Source organism: Myotis daubentonii, chromosome 7 (genome assembly GCF_963259705.1).
Source record: "Myotis daubentonii chromosome 7, mMyoDau2.1, whole genome shotgun sequence".
In the NCBI taxonomy this organism is placed as follows: domain Eukaryota; kingdom Metazoa; phylum Chordata; class Mammalia; order Chiroptera; family Vespertilionidae; genus Myotis; species Myotis daubentonii.
Genome location: NC_081846.1, coordinates 30,701,058 through 30,722,227, shown reverse-complemented (window position 1 = coordinate 30,722,227; position 21,170 = coordinate 30,701,058). Strand labels below are relative to the sequence as shown.

Below are 21,170 nucleotides of genomic sequence, written 5' to 3'. Positions count from 1 at the left end.
GAGTAGGCCTTTCTTCCCCCAGCTGCCGGCACTGGCTTCCCTCTGACACCTGGGACCCAGGCTTCATCTTAGCAAATCGGATCCAGCAGTACATCAGAAAGATCATTCACCATGACCAAGTAGGATTTATCCCAGGGATGCAAGGATGGTACAATATCCGCAAATCAATAAATGTGATACATCACATAAACAAATTGAAAGAAAAAAACCACATGGTCATATCCATTGATGCAGAAAAAGCATTTGACAAAACTCAACATCCATTTTTGATAAAAACTCTCAGTAAGGCGGGAGTAGAAGGATAATACCTCAACATAATAAAAGCCATATATGACAGGCCCACAGCCAGCATCATACTCAACGGACAAAAACTAACACCATTTCACCTAAGAACAGGAACAAGACAGGGATGCCCCCTCTCACCACTCCTGTTCAACATAGTACTGGAAGTGTTAGCCACTGCAATTCGGCAAGAAGAAGAAATAAAAGGCATCCAAATTGGAAAAGAGGAAGTAAAACTGTCCTTATTTGCAGACGGCATGATATTATACATACAAAACCCTAGAGACTCCATCAAAAAGCTACTAGACTTAATACATGAATTTGGCAATGTAGCAGGATACAAAATTAACCCCAATAAATCTGAGGCATTTCTATACACCAATAGTGAACTTTCAGAAAGAGAGATTATAAAAACAATTCCGTTTACCATCGCACCAAAAAAATTAAGCTACCTAGGAATAAACTTAACTAAAGAGGTAAAAGACCTCTACTCAGAAAACTACAGGACGTTGAAAAAAGATATAGAGGAAGACATAAACAGAAGGAAGAACATACCGTGTTCATGGATTGGTAGAATCAACATCATTAAAATGTCCATACTACCCAAAGCAATCTATAAATTCAATGCACTTCCCATTAAAATACCAACAGCATACTTCAGAGATCTAGAACGAACTTTCCAAAAATTCATCTGGAATAAAAAAAAGACCCCGAATAGCTGCAGCAATCCTGAAAAAGAACAAAGTAAGTGGGATCTCAATACCAGATATCAAGTTGTATTACAAAGCCACTGTTCTCAAAACTGCCTGGTACTGGCACAAGAATAGGCATATAGATCAATGGAATAGAATAGAGAGCCCAGAAATCGGCCCGAACCAATATGCTCAATTAATATTTGACAAAGGAGGCAAGAACATACAATGGAGCCAAGATAGTCTCTTCAACAAATGGTGTTGGAAAATTGGACAGATATATGCAAAAAAATGAAACTAGACCACCAACTTACACCATACACAAAAATAAACTCAAAATGGATAAAGGACTTAAATGTACGACAGGAAACCATAAAAATTCTAGAAGAATCCAAAGGCAACAAAATCTCAGACATATGCCGAAGCAATTTCTTCACTGATACAGCTCCTAGGGCACTTGAAACTAAAGAAAAAATGAACAAATGGGACTACATAAAAATAAAAAGCTTCTGCACAGCAAAAGAAACCATCAACAAAACAACGAGAAAACCCACTGTGTGGGAAAACATATTTGCCAATGTCATATCTGATAAGGGCCTAATCTCCAAAATTTATTGGGAACTCATACAACTTAACAAAATGAAGATAAACAATCCAATCAAAAAATGGGCAAAAGACCTAAATAGACACCTTTCAAAAGAGGACATTCAGAAAGCCAAGAGACATATGAAAACATGCTCAAAGTCACTAATCATCCGAGAGATGCAAATCAAAACAACAATGAGGTACCATCTCACACCGGTCAGACTGGCTATCATCAACAAATCAACAAACGACAAGTGCTGGAGAGGATGTGGAGAAAAAGGAACACTTGTGCACTGCTGGTGGGAATGCAGACTGGTGCAGCCACTATGGAAGACAGTATGGAGTTTTCTTAAAAAACTGAAAATGGAACTCCCATTTGACCCTGTGATCCCACTTCTAGGAATATATCCCAAGAAACCGGAAACACCAATCAGAAAGGATATATGCACCCCTATGTTCATAGCAGCACAATTCACCATAGCTAAGATCTGGAAACAGCCTAAGTGCCCATCAGTAGATGAATGGATTAGAAAACTGTGGTACATCTACACGATGGAATACTATGCTGCTGTAAAAAGGAAGGAACTCTTACCATGTGCAACGGCATGGATGGAACTGGAGAGCATTATGCTAAGTGAAATAAGCCAGTCAATAAAGGAAAAATACCACATGATCTCACTCATTCATGGACAATAGAGACCATTATAAACTTTTGAACAATAATAGATACAGAGGCAGAGCTGCCTCAAACAGATTGTCAAACTGCAGCGGGAAGGTCGGGGAGGGTTGGGGGGCAGGAGGTAGGGGGGTAAGAGATCAACTAAAGGACTTGTATGCATGCATATAAGCATAACCAATGGACATAAGACACTGGGGAATAGGGGAGGCTAGGGGACTGTCTAGGGCGGGGGGATAAAATGGACACATATGTAATAGCCTTTGTAATGCTTTAAGCAATAAAAAATTAGCATATTATGCTTTTATTATTATAGATTTCTGGTAAACTTTTGAGATATATCTTGAAAGTCATCCTACTCTGCCTCACAAAATCCCCATCTGGTGATATTTGGATCCTATGTCCACTTAGAAAAAGTTGAAACTTACTCAGATACTTTTTCATTTAATGACCTCAGCCTATCTTTTCCATTCTCCTCACATTATCTACTCATTGTCCCCTCCCTCCATTCAGGATTCCTGCTCCTCTTTCTCTTCGGTTCCCTCAAAGTGGAGGCTGTAGTCCTAATCTGTGCTCAAGTCTGTCTGTATATGAGTGTGTGTTCAGTTGTGTGCACATGTGAGGCAATGTTTTTGGGGAGAGGTAGGGAAAAGAAGGAAGAGCTGAAGTGAACATGAGGCTTGCTTGCTCTAGTGATGGAGGAAGCCAAGGTTCCCTGCCTGCTGCTGCCCAGCTCTGAGCCTGAAAGCAACAATGTTTCAATTATAAAAGCTAAACAAACCCCAGATACCTGCTTTCAGCCCGCCTCCGCCTCAGAGCTGGGAGTGCCAGTGACGGCAACAATGTTTCAATTATAGAAGGGAAATAAATCTCAGAATTAAAAAAAAAAGAGAGAGGCTGAGAGCTTCAGTCACTGGCCAGCCTGAAAATGGCCCACAGCCCCTCACCCAGACTGGCCAGGCACCCTAGTGGGGACCCCCACCCTGAAAGGGGTGTGACCAGCTGCAAACAGCCATCAGCCCCTCACCCAGGCTGGCTAGGCACCCAAGTGGGACCCCCACCCTGATCCGGGACACCCTTCAGGGCAAACCAGCCAGCCTCCACCCATGCACCAGGCCTCTATCCTATATAGGAAAAGGGTAATATGCAAACTGACCCTAACAGCAGAAGGACTGGGAATGACTGGTCACTATGACACACACACTGAACACCAGGGGGCAGACTCTCAATGCAGGAGCTGCCCTCTGGTGGTCAGTGCGCTCCCACAGGGGATGCTCTGCTCAGCCACAAGTGAGGCTCATGGCTGCCAGTACAGCGGTGGTGGTGGGAGCCTCTCCTGCCTCCTCAGCAGCGCTAAGGATGTCCGACTGCAGCTTAGGTCTGCTCCCCAATGGCAAGTGGACATCCCCTGAGGGTGGTTGGGCTGCCAGAGGGATGTCTGATTTCCAGCTTAGGCCCAATCCCCTAGGGAGCAGGCCTAAGCCAGCAGGTGGTCATCCCCCGAGGGCTCCCAGACTGCGAGAGGGCACAGGCCGAGCTGAGGGATCCTCGAGTACACAAATTTTTGTGCACTGGGCCTCTAGTAATTGATACATAGTATCACAATTGGCTTGTCCACCACAGTCTATCAGGCTGGCATCTCTTCTGATTCTCTTCCTCTATTCATTTGAAGACAGGACACTGGACACTGACAGGAAGTAAGAAAATAACACACAGTACATGGTGACCAGGAATGCACTTCGATGTGGTTATGCTGAATTATATTCACCGCTCAGATGAGCTAGGGAAAAGTACACCTACTCCAATGACTACACCTCACATACAACAGATAGCTGTTTCTTTTTCTATCTAGCCATACCTCATTTTCTTATTACTTCTCAGTTTTTTTGCTCATTGCTCTACCTTATACTTTCTGTCTCCATCCTGTTCATTTTGTGAGCGTCTCTGTCCTTGATTTCTCTTTTTAAATTAATGACACTGTTAATCTCTATTTTTATTTCTCTGTCCATTCTTTCTAGTTTTATTATTCTAGGTGTTTTGTATACCATATAGCTGGCTCTATTTCTACCTTTCTGATACTTTATGATTTTCATATTTCCTTCTCCATCAAGATATTAATATGTTAATATCTACACCATTATAGGTGGTTATAACAATACATCACACACATTTATATGTATATGTATATATTTATTTATTGTTGTTTGCTAAACAAGTTTTCTTATATCAGGCACTGATACATTCCCTTGTGAATATGCCAAGTCCCATGTACCTCCTCTTTGGACTTTGATCATATTGAAATAGCCCTTATTTTCCTGCCTGTAACATGCAACACTCATCCTTTTTGACCCTTATAAACTTTTACATCAATTTCCTTATCCTAAAATGGGGATAGAAAGTATTAGCCCGCCTAGCCTTAGCTAGTTTGGCTCAGTGGATAGAGCTTTGGCCCACCGACTGAGGGTTCTGGTTTGATTCCAGTACCTTGGTGTGGGAGGCAACCAATCCGTTTCTCTCTCACATCAATGTTTCTTTCTGTCTCTTCCTCTCTTTCTAAAAACCAAATGGAAAAGTACCCTCAGGTGGGGATTAACAACAACAAAAGAGTTAGCCTGCCTAAGTCTTAAAGATTTTGTGATGACTAAGTAAAATCTCATTTGCCAAAGTACTTTAAAATAACACGATATAATCCAATTACATTGTGATGGAAACCTTTACAAACTATTCTAAGTTTGAGAGTGGTTGATCTGAAGCTTTTATTTCTGTCTATAATTACATAGCAGGGCCAGTTCTCTTTTACTGTTACAAATGATATTAATGTGAACCAATATAATCTAAGATCTTAGTGGGCATCACAGCATGTATTTAAAAAGATGTTATCATTTTTCTATTTATTTCTTTTAAAACAGTAATGTATAATTATATACATTTAATCACTAGGACTCATCCTGTTAAACATGAGTTTGTCATAATTTCCTGCCTCCTCCCATTTTCTAAAATGCTGAAAGGAGTTGCCAGGATCAAGATGCTTAGAGAAATTGCATCTGGAAAAAGTAGCTTTAATTCCAGATTCCTGACACTCGAAGACCAAGGCTTGGCATCTTAATCTTTGTTACCTGATCCATTTCTGAGGGCTGAACTACAAGTTTCCTGAGGCTCTTCTCCATTACTCCATTCTGAGGAGTCACCACTGCTGATCCCTGCAGAAAAAAATAAAATCCTGTAACAGTCCCCGTCTGCATCCTAGGAACCAACCCAGCATGGGATCTTCAAAAGAAAAATTGGAAAAAGAAAATTTGTGTAAGAGGGGTAGGAACATTCCTACTGCCAAGCCACCTTGTGGCTCCATCTGACTTGTTGGTCAGGTAGCTCTGTGATCCATCCCCAAGGTCAGGGACAACTTTGCCATGGAAGTCACTTCCTTTTGTCATCATTTCTTAACCTTCCACTTATCTGTAGATACTTCTACTTCTACTCTGTTTTTTCCAGGGGAACCATGGAAGCAACTTTTTCTAGAAGTCAGGGCCTCTATCAGCCGCGTCCTCAATGATCGTGTGGAGCAGAGTATCCCTCCACCTCAGAACTACTTTGTCCTTTATTTGAGTGAAGAACATAAACTTGCATTGGTCGTAATGCCATTAAACTTTTATACCAATTAGCTCAGCCCACCCAATGCAAAATGTATCATGTGTATCACTTAAAATCCTAATAACTTTTTTAAATATAAAGGATATAACAAAAAATTGGCTGAAGCTTTTGTAGCAAAGAAAGCAATTTGTTACATCAAGAGTTTTGATTGTTCTTACGTCTTTTCTTATTGCTCATCTTCAAAGTAGATTGGTTTCCAATATCTGGGGAATCTAGGAGATAAGGGAAGACACAACTAGTATTCCATAACAAAAAGATTTAAATCTTAGGACTCTTCACATTGTAGAAGGCTTTGGAACATAAAGATGGGATGATTTTTATTTCTGTTTCTTCCCATCTAAAGGAAAGAGATCAATACCAAGTGGAGCAAAGACCCACATCCTTTAGCCCATATGCAAAATTAGTGTTAGAAAACCAACAGAGATCAACTGAAAGACTTGTATGCATGCATATAAGCATAACCAATGGACACAAGACACTGGGGGGTAGGGGAGGCCAGGGGAAGGTCAAGGGGAGAAAAAAAGGAGACATAAGTAGTACTCTTTGTAATCCTTTAAGCAATAAAACAAAATTTTAAAAAAGGAAAACCGGCATTTTTTTCATAGGCTGGCAGCTAACTAATTTGGCAGTGACTCTGGACTTAGCTGCCATGAGTCTATGTAAACTATTTATCACATTTGTGATTCCCCATAATTGTGAAGCTATTTCAAAAACTATCACTCTGTAGGCCAATGTCATATTGGGGGGGTCATTGGACAAAAGTTGTAAATGGGATTTGATGGTAATAACCAGAAGCTGTTCCTTCTGTCAATAGAGAGTATGACCAGAGTCCACTGAGGTTTGAACAAGTTTATGACAAACTGAACAGTAGCTGCCTGTCCCACTTTCTCTGCTCTGTGCAGAATAGCTGGTGAGTATGGGAACATCACAATGTGATCCACCACACTTGGGGATGATGACAGGTCTGAGAACATGGAATAAGATTCACTGCCATCCAACAAGAGCCATCCTTTTTGGTTAAGCCAGAATTATAATGTTTCCTTTCTTTGCAGTTTTAAAGTGGCCACATGAGACCAAGGCAGGAATGGGCTCCCTGGGCCATGGTGTGTGCTCAGAGAAACAGGAACCATGAGCTCAGACTCCTGATATCCTGGAGCCCAGCAATGGCAGTCCTTACCCTCCTCATCAGGATCACTTCTCATTGTATAACTCCTGATTGCCGGGGGCGTCTCATCTGCACTGGACTCAGAACACTCTTCATGATCTCTCCCTGAAGAAGAAGCAAATGTCCCTTTGAAGGTCTCAGTGTATGAAAAGGAGCCTAGAGAGGAAAAACCTGGGAAGCTCTGGAACCAGGCAAGAATGACCCTCCCTGAGACCTCCTTGACCTGCCTTTTGCATTCATGTGACCTGTAGGTCAGTATTTTATCCCCCTTCTCCCCTGAGCCTGGGACTAAGCTATTTCATCCCAGTGGGCATCTCTGCTTTCTCTTGACCCTCTGTTTTTTTTATACTGGATTTGCTTTCTTCTTTTACTTGTCCCTTTATGGATTTGTTGCTGCTTTTTATCTGTGTTCACATTTATTTTTAGCTCTGCTCCTCTTTCAGGGCTGTCTTGGAAATCTGGTATTGAAGAAGGCAGATCTCCCCATGGGTGCTTTCCAGAATGACTTTGTGAAATAGAGCCCCACCTGCACACCATCTAATCCTCCTAGGAATGCTTACTTGAGAAAAATTCAAATTCTATTGTGTTTGAGTCTTTGACTCTTTGTGTTTATATGTTATAGTCATTAGCCTAACTTATACAAAAGTTAAAATCCAAACCAGCTAAAATTAAAGCAAATTTATATTTTACTTTGAAGGACATAAAAAAGTTAGAATGGATATTTTGTAGAAAATACTGTTCATTTATAACTATGAAGAATTTTTATTTACTCTTACCATTTTGCCAAAGTCCTTTCCTGCGTGTGGGTGATGTTCTCAAATCCAGGGGCTCTGTAAAGTAGGAGGGAAGAAACAGCTATTTGTACAACAAAGTCTTACAAATTCTATAATAAGTCACATAGCAGATAGGGTTGATGATAATATTGATGTTGAGATGATCATTTTCCTCTTTTCTTCAACTGAATCAAGCTCTGGTGCCCAGGGTCATAATGCTGGGCTCCTGCCTGGCTCTCCCTTTGACACTGCATGTGAATTTATAACCGACCCTTACCCTTTCTATCTCCAGTTTTCTCATCTATAATGTGGGGATAACTTAGTTACTCTATCTCCCAGCTAAAATATTTGTGAAAACAAAACAAATCTTTATTCATAAAAGCCCTGTGAAAAATCACAATGTAAGCCCACCACTTAACTATCATTTGGGTTTGAGAGTAGTTGTGCTGAAGCTATTTTTATGTCAATAATTAAGTAGCAGCACAAATTATCCTTTGAAGACTTTCTAAATTGGGGACTAATGACAATATTGTCAACAAATACAGAAATGCTGTGCTTACTATGCTCTGTAGAATATAAAGCATGTTGGTAAAGACAATTATGGGGAATCACAAATGTGATAAATAGTTTAGACCTATATTATTTCAATTCTTCAGCACTAATAGATACGATAGTGTATAGTAAAAAAGACAGTCATTTGCTAGTGTATTATTTCTACCTTTTCAATATATCAATTGATTGGGTTCATCTAGTTAAATAACAGTTTATAATGCCTTTTTGCCCTCTTTCATATTCCAAAGGGTCAAAGAAGTTAAAAGCAGAAAATTGTGCCCTAGAAGTAATAGAATCAATGCATATAGAGAATGTTAGAATAAGATTTATTAGGAAATAGAGCTCTGGTTTTAGACTCTGAATATTTTTCATCCAGAAATGCAATCCTAATATTCTTAAATGCGGTGCAATCTCAGGTGCTGAGCAGGTGAGAGGTTTATGTGATTGCATTTTCTCATTCAGAAACAAGGATAATAGTGTCCTTCCTGCTTAATCCTCAAGGTTGTTATAAAGGAAAAACTAAGAATATATTTGCAAAGGTCCTTTGAAAAATCACTCTATATATCACGAGTTGCTGAAAAACTCTAAAAAACAACACTTTGGGTTTCAGAATGCTTTACTTGAAGAGTTTATTTCTGCTAACACTAGAGAGCTGGATGAATTTCCTTCAGATTTGATTCAAAGTTTGTAATCAGATGACAACATGACTGTCCAATTAAGAAATATGAGGTTTCTCTTCTCTATAGAAATTACTGTAGAAATCCAGCACTTTATAGTCATAACAACTAGTTAGTGCTAGCTTATTTCTACTGTACAATCAACATAGAGCACATATGTTGACTATTAGGACCCATCAATAGATGTCATCCTCAAAAAATATATATGTATATTTAATAATTATATATATCTAACTCTTTCTTATCTTCCTGCATTTCCCCAAAAGGTCAAGGTAAAATGAATGCAGAGGATGGGATTGCAGGATAAACTGGATCCGTGGTACAGTATAAATCAGAACTGATGCCTCAGGAAACAGTAGCATTTAATTGAGGTTCCTGCAGCCCCAGCCTTGAGCTCCCACCTCCTTACCAGGCCTCCTTCTTTGTTCCGAGGTAGAGGCTTTGGGGGACTCATCTTCATCACTGCTGATCACTGCACAGAAGAGAAAAAACCCTTAGTGTCTCAGAATGGGGCCAAGGAGCCCATGGGCAGAAAACCTCATAAAGAGAAGCTAAGTTAACTCAGGTCTCCCTGGTCTGTACCCAAATGTGCGACCTGCAGGTTGCTCCAAGTCCTACCCAGAAGGTGGTGAAATTCATGCCCAGAGACCAGCTTTGCCCATCCTGCAGCACACTTCTTCCCCCCACCCTTACTCTATCTCCTACCTCCATCTTCAGTCTACCTCCCATCCCCGCCCTCATTCCACCTCTTTTTCATTCTCATTTTACTTCACTTTCCTTTTGGCTCAGCCCATTTCCCTTAATTGACTGTCTTTCTGGGGATGTTATCTCTTTATATCTCTTTCTTTTTTAAATATATATATTTTATTGAGTTTTTACAGAGAGGAAGGAAGAGGGATAGAGAGTTAGAAACATCAGTGAGAGAGAAACATCGAACAGCTGCCTCCTGCACACCCCCTACTGGGGATATGCCTGCAACCAAGGTACATGCCCTTGACTGGAATCGAACCTGGGACCCTTCAGTCCGCAGGCTGACGCTCTATCTACTGAGCCAAACCGGTTTCGGCTATATCTCTTTTTTCTTCATGCATTTCTTTCTCATTTCCTCTCAGAAGTATATTGGCTCTGATTACTTTTCTTTTTAAAAATCTTTTGTTTTCTCTTTTCTTCATCTCCTACCACCGTACATTACTCTCTTATTTTAGAAATAGTTTCTCAGACATCAATTCTTATATCTGTAATTTCAGTTTTTTGGCATTTTTTTTTTTCAATTCCTAGGAACCCTCTTCTGCTAAAAATCACTGCTAAGGTGCTGGTTCCCTCTTTTTTTCTGCATCAATTAATATGACTATGTGGGTTTTATCTCTCAATTTGTTTATGTAATATATTATGTTTATTGATTTGCAGATATTGTATCATCCTTGCATCCCTGGGATAAATCCAACTTGGTCATGGTGTATGATCTTTCTGATGTACTGCTGGATCCGATTTGCTAGGATTTTGTTGAGGATTTTGGCATCTATATTCATGAGGGATATTGGCCTGTAATTCTCTTTCATTGAGTTGTAGGGTTAGGTCTTTGGCTGGTTTTGGTATTAGGGTGATGCTGGCTTCATAGAAGGAGCTGGGAAGTGTTCCTTCCTCTTGAATTTTTTGGAATAGTCTGAGGAGGATAAGTTTTAGTTCTTCCTTGAATGTTTGGTAAAACTCCCCTGTGAAGCCGTCTGGCCCTGGGCTTTTGTTTGCTGGGAGCTTCTTGATGACTGCTTCAATTTCATCCATAGTTATTGGCCTATTGAGATTTTTAGATTCTTTCTGATTAAGTTTTGGAAGGTTGTATTTTTCTAGGAATATGTCCATTTCCTCCAGGTTGTTTAGTTTGTTGGAGTAGAGTTGTTCATAGTAATTTCTAATAATCCTTTGTATTTCTGTGGGGTCTGTTGTTATTTCTCCTCTTTCATTTCTGATTTTGTTTATTTGGTTCCTCTGTTTCTTGGTCAGCCTGGCTAGAGGTTTGTCAATCTTGTTTATCCTTTCAAAGAACCAGCTCTTGGTTTTGTTGATCTTTTGTATTGTTTTTTTTGGTCTCTATGTCGTTTATCTCTGCTCTGATCTTTATTATTTCCTTCCTTCTGCTTACACTGGGCTTTTCTTGTTGCTCTCTTTCTAACTCTTTGAGTTGTAGGGTTAGGTGATTTATTCTCATTGTTTTTTGTTTCTTTCAGTAGGCTTGTAGAGCTATGAACTTCCCTCTCAGGACTGCTTTCGTTGTGTCCCATAAGCTTTGGATTGTTGTGTTTTTATCGTCATTTGTTGCCATGATGTTTTTTATTTCTTCATTGATCTCTTTGGTAACCCAGTCATTGTTTACTAGCGTGCTATTTAGTCTCCATGTGTTTGATTTTTTTTGGGATTGTTTTTATTGTATGGATTCATATACTTTAAAAGATATTTTTAAATTAAACTTCTTGAGTAAGTATGATTTGCTAAAAGTATAACTATGCTTTCAAAAATAACTCTGAGAAGTTTTTCTTTTATAAAAATGTATTGCTAATTTGAATATCCTTTCTTAAATAACACATCCTATTGGAAGCTACATTGCAATGCCTTCCATAGTGAATTTCCCTGAATCTCCTCCCTGTCACTCATTTCCAAAGGAAAGTCATACAACAAACACATGATACTTCTTATAGACTAGTGTGCTCTAGGGTACAGAATCTGAGGCCCTCAATTTATTTTCCAGGGCCTGAGGTTGGTATTACTGTTATCACTGATTTTCCAAATATCCCAGTTTACTGTAGTAGTTAAAAGCTTAGACTCTGGCACTAGATACAAATAATAATGATCATTAAACATAGTGATAGTAACACATGCATGGAACACTGATGAGGTACCAGGCATGATTGTGAATACTTTACATCACATAACTTGTTTAAAATCCATCACCCTGAGAAGTAGGTACTGTTATCACCTTCATTTTATAGATGATGAAACTAAGGGACAAAGAGGCAAATCCACTTCCCAAGGCCACAGGGCAGAATTTAAAGCCAGCCGTGGGTCAACAGACTTCCTGTTCTGACACCGCCCTAACACAAGGTCTATCCCTAGTCTCAGTGGCTGAACTTGCACAAATAGCCAAAGTCTCTGTTCATTCTTTGTTCTCTGAAAAATGTGGTTGATATACCATCATTGTATTTTTTTTAAATCCTCACCTGAGGACATGTTCATTGATTTTAGAGAAAAAGGGGGGGGGGGGAGAGAGAGAGAGAGAGAGAGAGAGAGAGAGAGAGAGAGAGAGAGAGAGAAATTGAGAAAGAAATTGCTTGCCTCCTGTATGTGCCGCAATTGGGAACTGAACCAGCAATCTAGGTATGTGCCCTGCCAGGAAATTGAACCCTCCACCTTTCCATGTACAGGATGATGTTCCAACCAACTGAATCACACTGGCCAGGGTGATATACCATCATTTTAAGTGTTTGAGAAGATTAAATAAAATATTGCCTATATCACTATTGTGACTGATTAGAAAATTAACTTTTTGATTAATATCTTAAATATATAATATTTTAAATAATTTAATACCATTATTAAGAGTGTTATAGATTAAGGGAAGGTCAAGAGTTGTAAACAGTGGCTATTGATTGCTAAATTACCAAAGTATTTTGTCACTGAAGGCAGCTTTCCCCAGTCTAGACAGAAAGGGATCAGCTCCTTCCTGCATTGTGATAAGGACAAAAGTGGTGGGGAATTAATGGCATTATATAGATCAATTGTGAAAATCTGGATTCTGTTCTGACCATTGCTGGTGAGGATGCATGTTCTTCCCCACTCTTCAGAGTGCCTAGAGATTCTTGATATAATTTTGATTATATTTTTTGAAAATGCCTTTGCCCTGCTTGTATCTGACCCTTGTCGATAAAAAATGTGAGTGACAATGGGAGATTATTGGAATGAATGATGAGGTGATGAGGTTACAGCCAATGGAATGGTACACAATATATTCCCCCCTCCATATTTTTGGTAGTGAAGGAAGAGCAAAAGACCCAGGCAACTGAGGATGAAACACCTAGGAGGTGTGGGAGGTGGAAGAGCATTAATCATATTTGTCTTTCAAGACTGTCCTGAAGGAAATCACTCTTGTCTATCTCTCCCACCACATATGTAGATGCTGAGTCTGCCATTCACCATTAGATGTGATGAAACAAGGGTTGCTGCCAGCATTAGCATCTCCCAGGCAGAACATTTCTGGACATGGTCCCCTCACTGATTCTCAGTCATTGGATGAAGGGTTGTGGGAGACATCATGGAGAAATATAACAGATTGGACATCATGGAGAAATAGAACAGATTGGATGGACTCTCTTTCCCCCACCTCCTTCAAAAACCCATCAACAATGAACAGAGCTGAAAACTTTAAGGTTACAAGTGATCAGGGACCCAACCCTACTTATGGCTGATATATTCCCTTTATAGAACCTGAACAATTATAAATGCTTCTTTTTCAGGATCACCATGTGTGCCCTTTGGATTGCATTTCTTGTGTGAAAGCCAGGCATTCACTTGCCTCCCTCATGCAACCATGGTGACTTGCACCATAGAGGTGGTCATAGGAGACTTAAACACCAATCAGAAAGGGTATATGCATCCCTATGTTCACAGCAGCACAATTCACCATAGCTAAGATTTGGAAACGGATAAGGGCCCATCAGCAGATAAGTGGATTTAACACTGTGGTACATCTACACAATGGAATAATATGCTTCGTTAAAAAAGGAATTCTTACCATTTGCAACAGCATGGATGGAACTGGAGAGCATTACACTAAGTGAAATAAGCCAGTCAAAGTTAAATACATCATGATCTTACTCATTTGTGGAATATAGTGAACAACATAGGCTGATAAAGGGATAGATCCAGAGACAGAGAAGCAGCGATAAGACTGTCAAACCTCAGAGGGAAAGTAGGGGAGGATGGGGGTAAGGGGGAGAGATCAACCAAAGGACTTGTATGCATGCATATAAGCCCAACCAATGGACACAGACAACAGGGGGGCGAGGGCATGATTGGGGGGGATTTAAGGGGGGAATGAGGTCACTATGTAATACCTTAATCAATAAAGAAATTAAAGATTGAAAAAAATATGGTTTAGGACATTTGTTAAATTCTGAAGGAAACAATTTGAATGAATATACTACTAGACTCCAGGGATCAGGTTAATCTTGGCTGGTGGAGTGGTGTCCTCACAGGGAAATAGCCAGAATATGCTTTGTAAGGTGAATTTGTTGGGATGCAATTCTCCATGGAATTCCACATGCCCCAGCGTATCTATTCAAGGATGTGTGAATAGCAAAGAGTTTTAGAAGCTAGTGTTAATGTAGCTCCCCAAGTCAGAGGGCAAATTTGTTTTCTGACCAGTATAAAATAGAGAGCATCTCCCTCTTAATTATCCCAGGATAGTAAAGTGTCCTCCTCAGAAGAGAGCTGTTTAAGTTCGAGGGTGATGGTCATATTTTGTCTCTTGATAACAATTAGGATTTTACAGGAGAACACTTTAATCAGAATCCATAGAATGATATACCTAGTATTTATATATCTCATTGTAAATTTTATCTAAAAGACAAAGAAGTACAAACAAATATTGAATCTAGTTAATGATATGCATACTAAAGTGTTTTGGGGAAAGTGTATTATTGTCTGCAACTTTAAAATGTTTCATAGTTGAGGACGATTAGTGGATGAATAGGGAAATGAATAGAGGGACAGAAATGAGATAAAGCAAGCACAATACATGCTAATTGCGAGTCTATGTATACTGTAAAATTATTAAAATTTTCAGTAGCCTCAAAGTTTTCATAAATCAAAAGTTGGAAAAAGATATTTTGGCAAGAAAAATTGCTTATTAACCAAAAAATGACAGTCAAAATACAAGAAAAATATTCATCCGCCACACAATAGAGTCTAGAAGACAATGCAGTAAGCATCGATACTAATAAAAGGGTAATATGCTAATTAGACCAGGAGACCTTCTGGAAGTCATTCCAGACAAAGCCATGGTGGTGGGGCTGAGGCAGAGGCAGTTAGGGGCGATCACGCCAGCGGGGTGAGGGCATTGGAGGAGATCAGGCCAGCAGGAGGGGCAGTTGGGGGCGAGAAGTCCAGCAGGGGGGAAAGTTGAGGGCGAGCAGGCTGGTGTCGGGGGACAGTTGAGAGTGATTAGGCCGGCAGGCAGAGTGGTTAGGGGTGACCAAGCAGGCAGGCAGGTGAATGGTTCAGAGCCAGTGGTCCCAGATTGCGAGAGGTATGTCTGACTGCCGGTTTAGGCCTGATCCCTGTGGGATCCCTGTGGGATCAGGCTTAAACTGGCTGTCGGACATCCCCTGAGGGGTCCCAGATTGGAGAGGGTGCAGGTTGGGCTGAGGGACGCCCCCCACCCTCCTGTGCACGAATTTCATGCACGGGTCTCTATTATTAGCATATTGAAGAGAAATAAACTTTGACCTAGAATTTTTAATCTTGGCAAAAAAATTCTTTCTGTATAGTGTGGCTCAGTTGGTTGGAGTGCCGTCCCTTGCACAGAAAGGCTGTGTGTTTTATTCCTGGTCAGGGCACATAACTATGTTGCTGGTTTTGTCCCTGGTCAGTTGGAGCCCATGTAAGAGGCAACTGATTGATATTTCTATGTTTCTCTTACACATGGATTTCTATCTATCTACTATCTATCTGTCTATCTATCTATCTATCTATCTATCTATCTATCTATCTATCTATCATCTATCTAGCATCTAGCATCTATATCTATCTATCTACATCAATCTATCATCTATCTATCTTCCTCTCTCTATAGAAAAATCAATAAAAAATTCCTTCAAAATAAAGGCAAATTTGCACATATAACACTTAGATAATACCCTCACTAAAAGAACCAAGGATTTATTCAGTTAGACCTAAGTTGAAACCAAGGAAAGAAACACTGGTGAGTACATAAAATGATGACAAATTTGAGTAAATGATTATGTTTTAAAATTTATAATGAGAAGAAAATTAGTAACAAAATATTAAAATATCATAGCTAAATGATGGAGATGGGATGTTGAATTTGAGGGAATCCATGATAAGATTTTTGTCATCGGTTGAGATTACAGCATGGTTAAAGAAATTTTACCTCCAGTTTCCAAACCATTGGAGAAAAAGGTAGGCTATAGAATTCTGTCTCAATCATTCAGAAAGTAGGAAAGAGACACAGAAACACACAAAAATAATGGTTAGCAATAATATAGATGTATAAGTCTACATATATCAGGGATCATAATGAAAGTACCAAATAAAACATAACTATTTAAAGGTGAGGATTACCTGAGAAAATTACAAAAAACTGTGTCTTTACAAGAGACACAAAACAAAGCTGCATGGGGGGCTTATGAAAAGGGGTAAATCTATAGAAGTTAATGTAGCAATATTAGCATCCTGAAAAAATATTTGAAAGCAAAAAGCATTAATAAGGATAAAGGGGAACTATAAAATAAGAAGGCATCTAAGTTATAACAATCATAAATGGCATCAAAAATTTTAAAGTAAAACAACAGAACATGGAGGAGTTGGCAAATACAATCATTTGGAAAACTTAACACATCTCTATCCAACATGATGGAACAAATACAACTTAATTTACCATGGATCCAGTAAATTTAAACAGTGTGCTTGATAAAGAGCCTTTATGAAGAGAGAAACCGGAACCCAGCAAGGAGTTCAAATGTACATATTTTAAAGTGACCTAGAACATTTACAAATATTGGTCACACACGTTCCAAAGAGACTTTCAACACATTTTAAAGAGTTAGTGAAATAAATTCTTCATGTCGTGTTCCAGATACCCATTTTAATTCCTAATTTACTAACAGAATATCTGCATTCTCAGAGATGTCAGAGTCCAGACAAAACACCATAGTTCATAACTTCCCTAATAGTTGGCAGGATCACCAGCTTAAGATTTGTTGAGTAAGATGAGAACAAACTATTTTTGTGGGATGAGGGAAACTCTAGGAAAGCTTCACACAAAAGGGCTAGCATTCTGCAGGAAGATATATTTTGCTTTTCTCCATTTATCTTTTGGGTGGCCTAGAACATAGCCACATGGTGGAGCTCAGTAGGCACCTTGGAAAATGATGTGATCTTAAAAGTGGCTAAAATGGCCCCAGCCAGTTGGCTCAGTGGATAGAGCATTGGCCTGTGAACTGAAGAGTCCCCCGTTCAATTTCAGTCAAGGATATGTGCCTAGGTTGCGGGCTCCATCCCCAGTAGGAAGTGAGCAGGAGGCAGCCTTCCATGATTCTCTTTCATCATTGATTTTTCTATCTCTCTCTCCCTCTATCTTCTTCTCTGAAACCAATATTTTTTTTCTAAAATAATCTCTGTGGGAGGAATTAGGGTTCTCCTACATAGAGGTTTTTTTTTTATTGATTTTTTACAGAGAGGAAGGGAGAGGGATAGAAAGTTAGAAACATCGATGCGAGAGAAACATGGATCAGCTGCCCCTGCACCCCCCACCCCCCACCACTGGGGATGTGCCCGCAACCAAGGTACATGCCCTTGACCGAAATCGAACCTGGGACCATGGAGTCCGCAGGCTGATGCTCTATCCACTGAGCCAAACCGGTTAAGGCTGAGACCAATTTTTAAAAAGTGGCTAAAATTAAAGATAGAAGAAGCTTCCAAATGCACAGGGCTTAAGAGAGCTAAAAGCATTTTGAAAAAGAGAAACAAAATTGTAGGCCTTACTGCCTGACTTCCAAGACTCATTTTAAAGTTACAGTAATCAAGATCCTGACATAATGGTAGATATATAGGTAAATGGAACAGAAAAAGAATTCCAGAAATACACTCAAAGTCATAGGGCCAATTTATTTTCAAATGGATGTGAAAGCAAATTAATTCAATGGAAAAAGAATAGTCTTTTCAACAAATGCTGCTGGGACAATTGAATATCCCTATGCCAGAAAAAAAAAGTTCTTAGCTAACATCATATGCAAAAATTAACTTAAATTGGATCATAGAGCTAAATGTAAACACCAAACCATAAAACTTCTTAAAGAAAACAGGATCTCAAATTAAGCAAAGATTTCTTAAATAGAACCCCAAATCACAGATTACAAAAGGAAAATATTGTTAAGTTACACTTCATCAAATATTAAAAATTTTGTTCTTCAAAAGATAGTGCCAAGAAAATGAAAAGGTAGGCTTTTTCAGACTATAAGACATAACCAACAAAGGATTTGACTCCAGGACATATAAATAACTCTTTCACTTAAAAAAGAAAAAAAAGAAAAAAAAAGAGATAGCTCAATTAAATAAGGGTAAAAGATTTCAATAGATACTTCACCAAATGGGATCTGTGGATAATGGCAAATGAAAAGATGCTCAGTACCATTAATTATTAGGGAAATGCAGATTAGAAGAAAATTACAAGAAAAACCATTATATGCCTACTAAGAATAGCTACAATTAAAAAAACAAAACTAACAATACCAAATACTCGTGAGTGTGTAGAGAAACTGGAACTTTCAAACATTTCTAGTGGAAATATGAAACGATGCAACCACTTTGAAAAATACTTTGGCAGATTCACAAAGCATTGAATATGCACTTATGTTCAATTAATATGATTTAGTAGTACCTCTTTTAAGTATTTATCCAAGAAAAATTAAAAATATGTCCACCCAAATATTTGTATGAACATGCTCCTCATAGTTTTTTTTCCCCCAAACTGGAAATAGCTCAATGCCTATGAACAGGTGAATAGATAAATCAACTTCTCATTCATACAAGGGATACTTCTCAGCAATAGAAATGGGGTAACTGCTGATACACACAATAATACCAATATGTCTCAACAGCATTATGTTTAGTGAAAAAAAGAGATGTAAATAAACTATATATTGTATGAATTCATGTATATGAAATTCCAGGGAGAAAAATACAGTGATAAAAACAGATCCACTGTTTCAAGACCAGGGGGTGCAAAGAGGGACACAAGTGGATATTTGTGGATGATGGAAATGTTCTATGTCATGATCATGGTGGTTTACATAACTATCCACATGTGTTAAAACATATTCAATTAAACCTTTAAAGTGATGGAATCTATTGTATATAAATTATATCACAGCAAATATAACAGGAAAATTAAAAACATGCACAATCTATAGAAAGAAAACTATAACATTTTGTTGAAGAGCAAAAAAGGTGACAAGTAAATGCACAGGTCATTCTCCTTTAAAAGTGTTTAAATTCTACCCCAAATAATCTTTAAATTCATTGTACTTTCAAATTCCCAAAGGAATTTGGAGGTTTTAGGAGAAAAATCTTGATTAGATTCTGAACACACAGAGGTTCAACATCACTGAACTTCTAAAATCTTTATCTTTTCTATTTCTCCTCAGTGTATCTTTTTTTTTTTTTAACAGAAACTATAGTGGGTAGGAAAAGCAAATTTTACTTTAAGCCTTTGTAATTAAGCCAATTTTGTACTGAATTATAAACAGACTAGTTTTTCAGAGTAGAATTCTAGTCATAGGTCCATGAGTACAGGGAAAGTCACATGAAAGGGCATTTCAATTCATGAAAAAAAAGTGTTGGGGTAATTTCTTATAATTACTATCTCACATCATACACAAGGAGGTGAATGCTGTGTGAACTACAGATTCTTAAGATCACCCACATTCCCTATTCCCTTCCTCCATCTTAAAAAAAATCTTTTATTAATTTCAGAGAGGAAGGGAGAGGGTGAGAGAGATAGACACATCAATGATGAGAGAATCATTGATTGGATGCCTCTTGCATGCCCCCCACTGGGGATCGAGCCCAAAACCGGGGCATATACCCTTGACCGGAATTGAACTGGGACCCTTTAATCTGCAGACTGACGCTCTATCCACGGAGCTAAACTAGCTAGGGCCTTTCTTCCATCTTCAGAGCCACAATATTGTGTCTCTCTGACCATTCTTCCTCTCTCCACACCAAAGAAAGATTCTCCATTTTTTTTTAAGGACTAAGGGAGTGTTATTGGGGCCACCCTGGTAATGCAGGATAACCTCTCTAATTTTAAGTCCTAGTTTAATTAAATCTGCAAAGTACACTTGCCATGAAAGAGAACAGATTACAGGTTTCAGGAATTAAGACATGGACATCTTTGAGGAGCAATTGTTCTATCTACCACAATATTGTAAATAACAATAAAGATGATGAAACACTGGCATTATAAAATTATTTCTCGCATCAAAATCAAATAAAATCTTATTCTTACTTCTTCTCCTCTTGGCTCTTTCTGAAATGGAGTTGTTTCCAAAATCCACAGTACCTACAACAAACAGGTGGTGGTGAGAAAATGGAAATGATTAAATAAAATTTACAAGTTTGTCCTTGCCGTGGTTAAGGCATCAATCTATGACCAAAGGGCCGCTGGTTCAATTCCTGGTCAAGAGCATGTACCTCGGTTGCAGGTTTCATTTCTGACCCCACTTGGGGCAAGTGGGGGAGGCAACTAGTCAATGGCAATGTTTCTCTCTCTCTCTCTCTCTCTCTCTCTCTCTCTCTCTCTCTCTCTCTCTCTCTCCCCCTTCCTCATTCCCTTTCACTCTCTCTAAAGATCAATGGAAGAAATATTCTCCAGTGAGGATTGAAAAAATAGTTACAAATTTTAGGATGGTTCATACTGCAGAAGGCTTGAGTTTATAAAGGTGTTTGATTTATTGCTTCTTTCTTCTAAAGTAACCACAAACCTACTACATTGAGAAGTAGGACTTCAGAATTGGCCCTGGGTCTTCCTTTATTTCTCAATAACATTTTGAAAAATACTCTTAAACACCTTTGTAGTCAGAGGTAAGACCATGTCTCATATCCTTAAGATTTTTATGAGGAGGTTTGTGCAAAAGTTTGTATGACATCACTGTATAAGCCTGTGACATGTTAGAACACACACACACATAAAAAGTATGTGCTGGATTGCCTGGCTGGTGTGGCTTAATATTTGAGTGTTGACATATGAAATAGTTCAATTTTAGGTCAGGGTGCATGCCTGGGTTGTGGGCTGATCCCAAGTAAGGGGTGTGCAGGAGGCAGCCTATC

At 38.9% G+C, this 21,170-nt stretch overlaps 2 protein-coding genes across 2 annotated transcripts in view; both read right to left on the bottom strand.

The window, feature by feature from the left end:
• The window catches only part of LOC132238333 (nuclear body protein SP140-like), a 36,585-nt gene extending 27,007 nt beyond the window's left edge, over window positions 1-9,578 (bottom strand). The window contains exons 1-5 of the mRNA XM_059703495.1: window positions 9,460-9,578; window positions 7,825-7,878; window positions 7,061-7,153; window positions 6,042-6,095; window positions 5,352-5,435 (exon numbers count right to left, since the gene is read on the bottom strand). Of these exons, the coding sequence (XP_059559478.1) occupies window positions 5,352-5,435; window positions 6,042-6,095; window positions 7,061-7,085 (163 nt within the window). The 5' untranslated portion in view covers window positions 7,086-7,153; window positions 7,825-7,878; window positions 9,460-9,578. The remainder of the gene's footprint in view (window positions 1-5,351; window positions 5,436-6,041; window positions 6,096-7,060; window positions 7,154-7,824; window positions 7,879-9,459) is intronic.
• The window catches only part of LOC132238332 (nuclear body protein SP140-like protein), a 131,537-nt gene that overhangs the window by 76,632 nt on the left and 33,735 nt on the right, over window positions 1-21,170 (bottom strand). Inside the window, exon 7 of the mRNA XM_059703493.1 lies at window positions 20,350-20,403. Within this exon, the coding sequence (XP_059559476.1) occupies window positions 20,350-20,403 (54 nt within the window). The remainder of the gene's footprint in view (window positions 1-20,349; window positions 20,404-21,170) is intronic.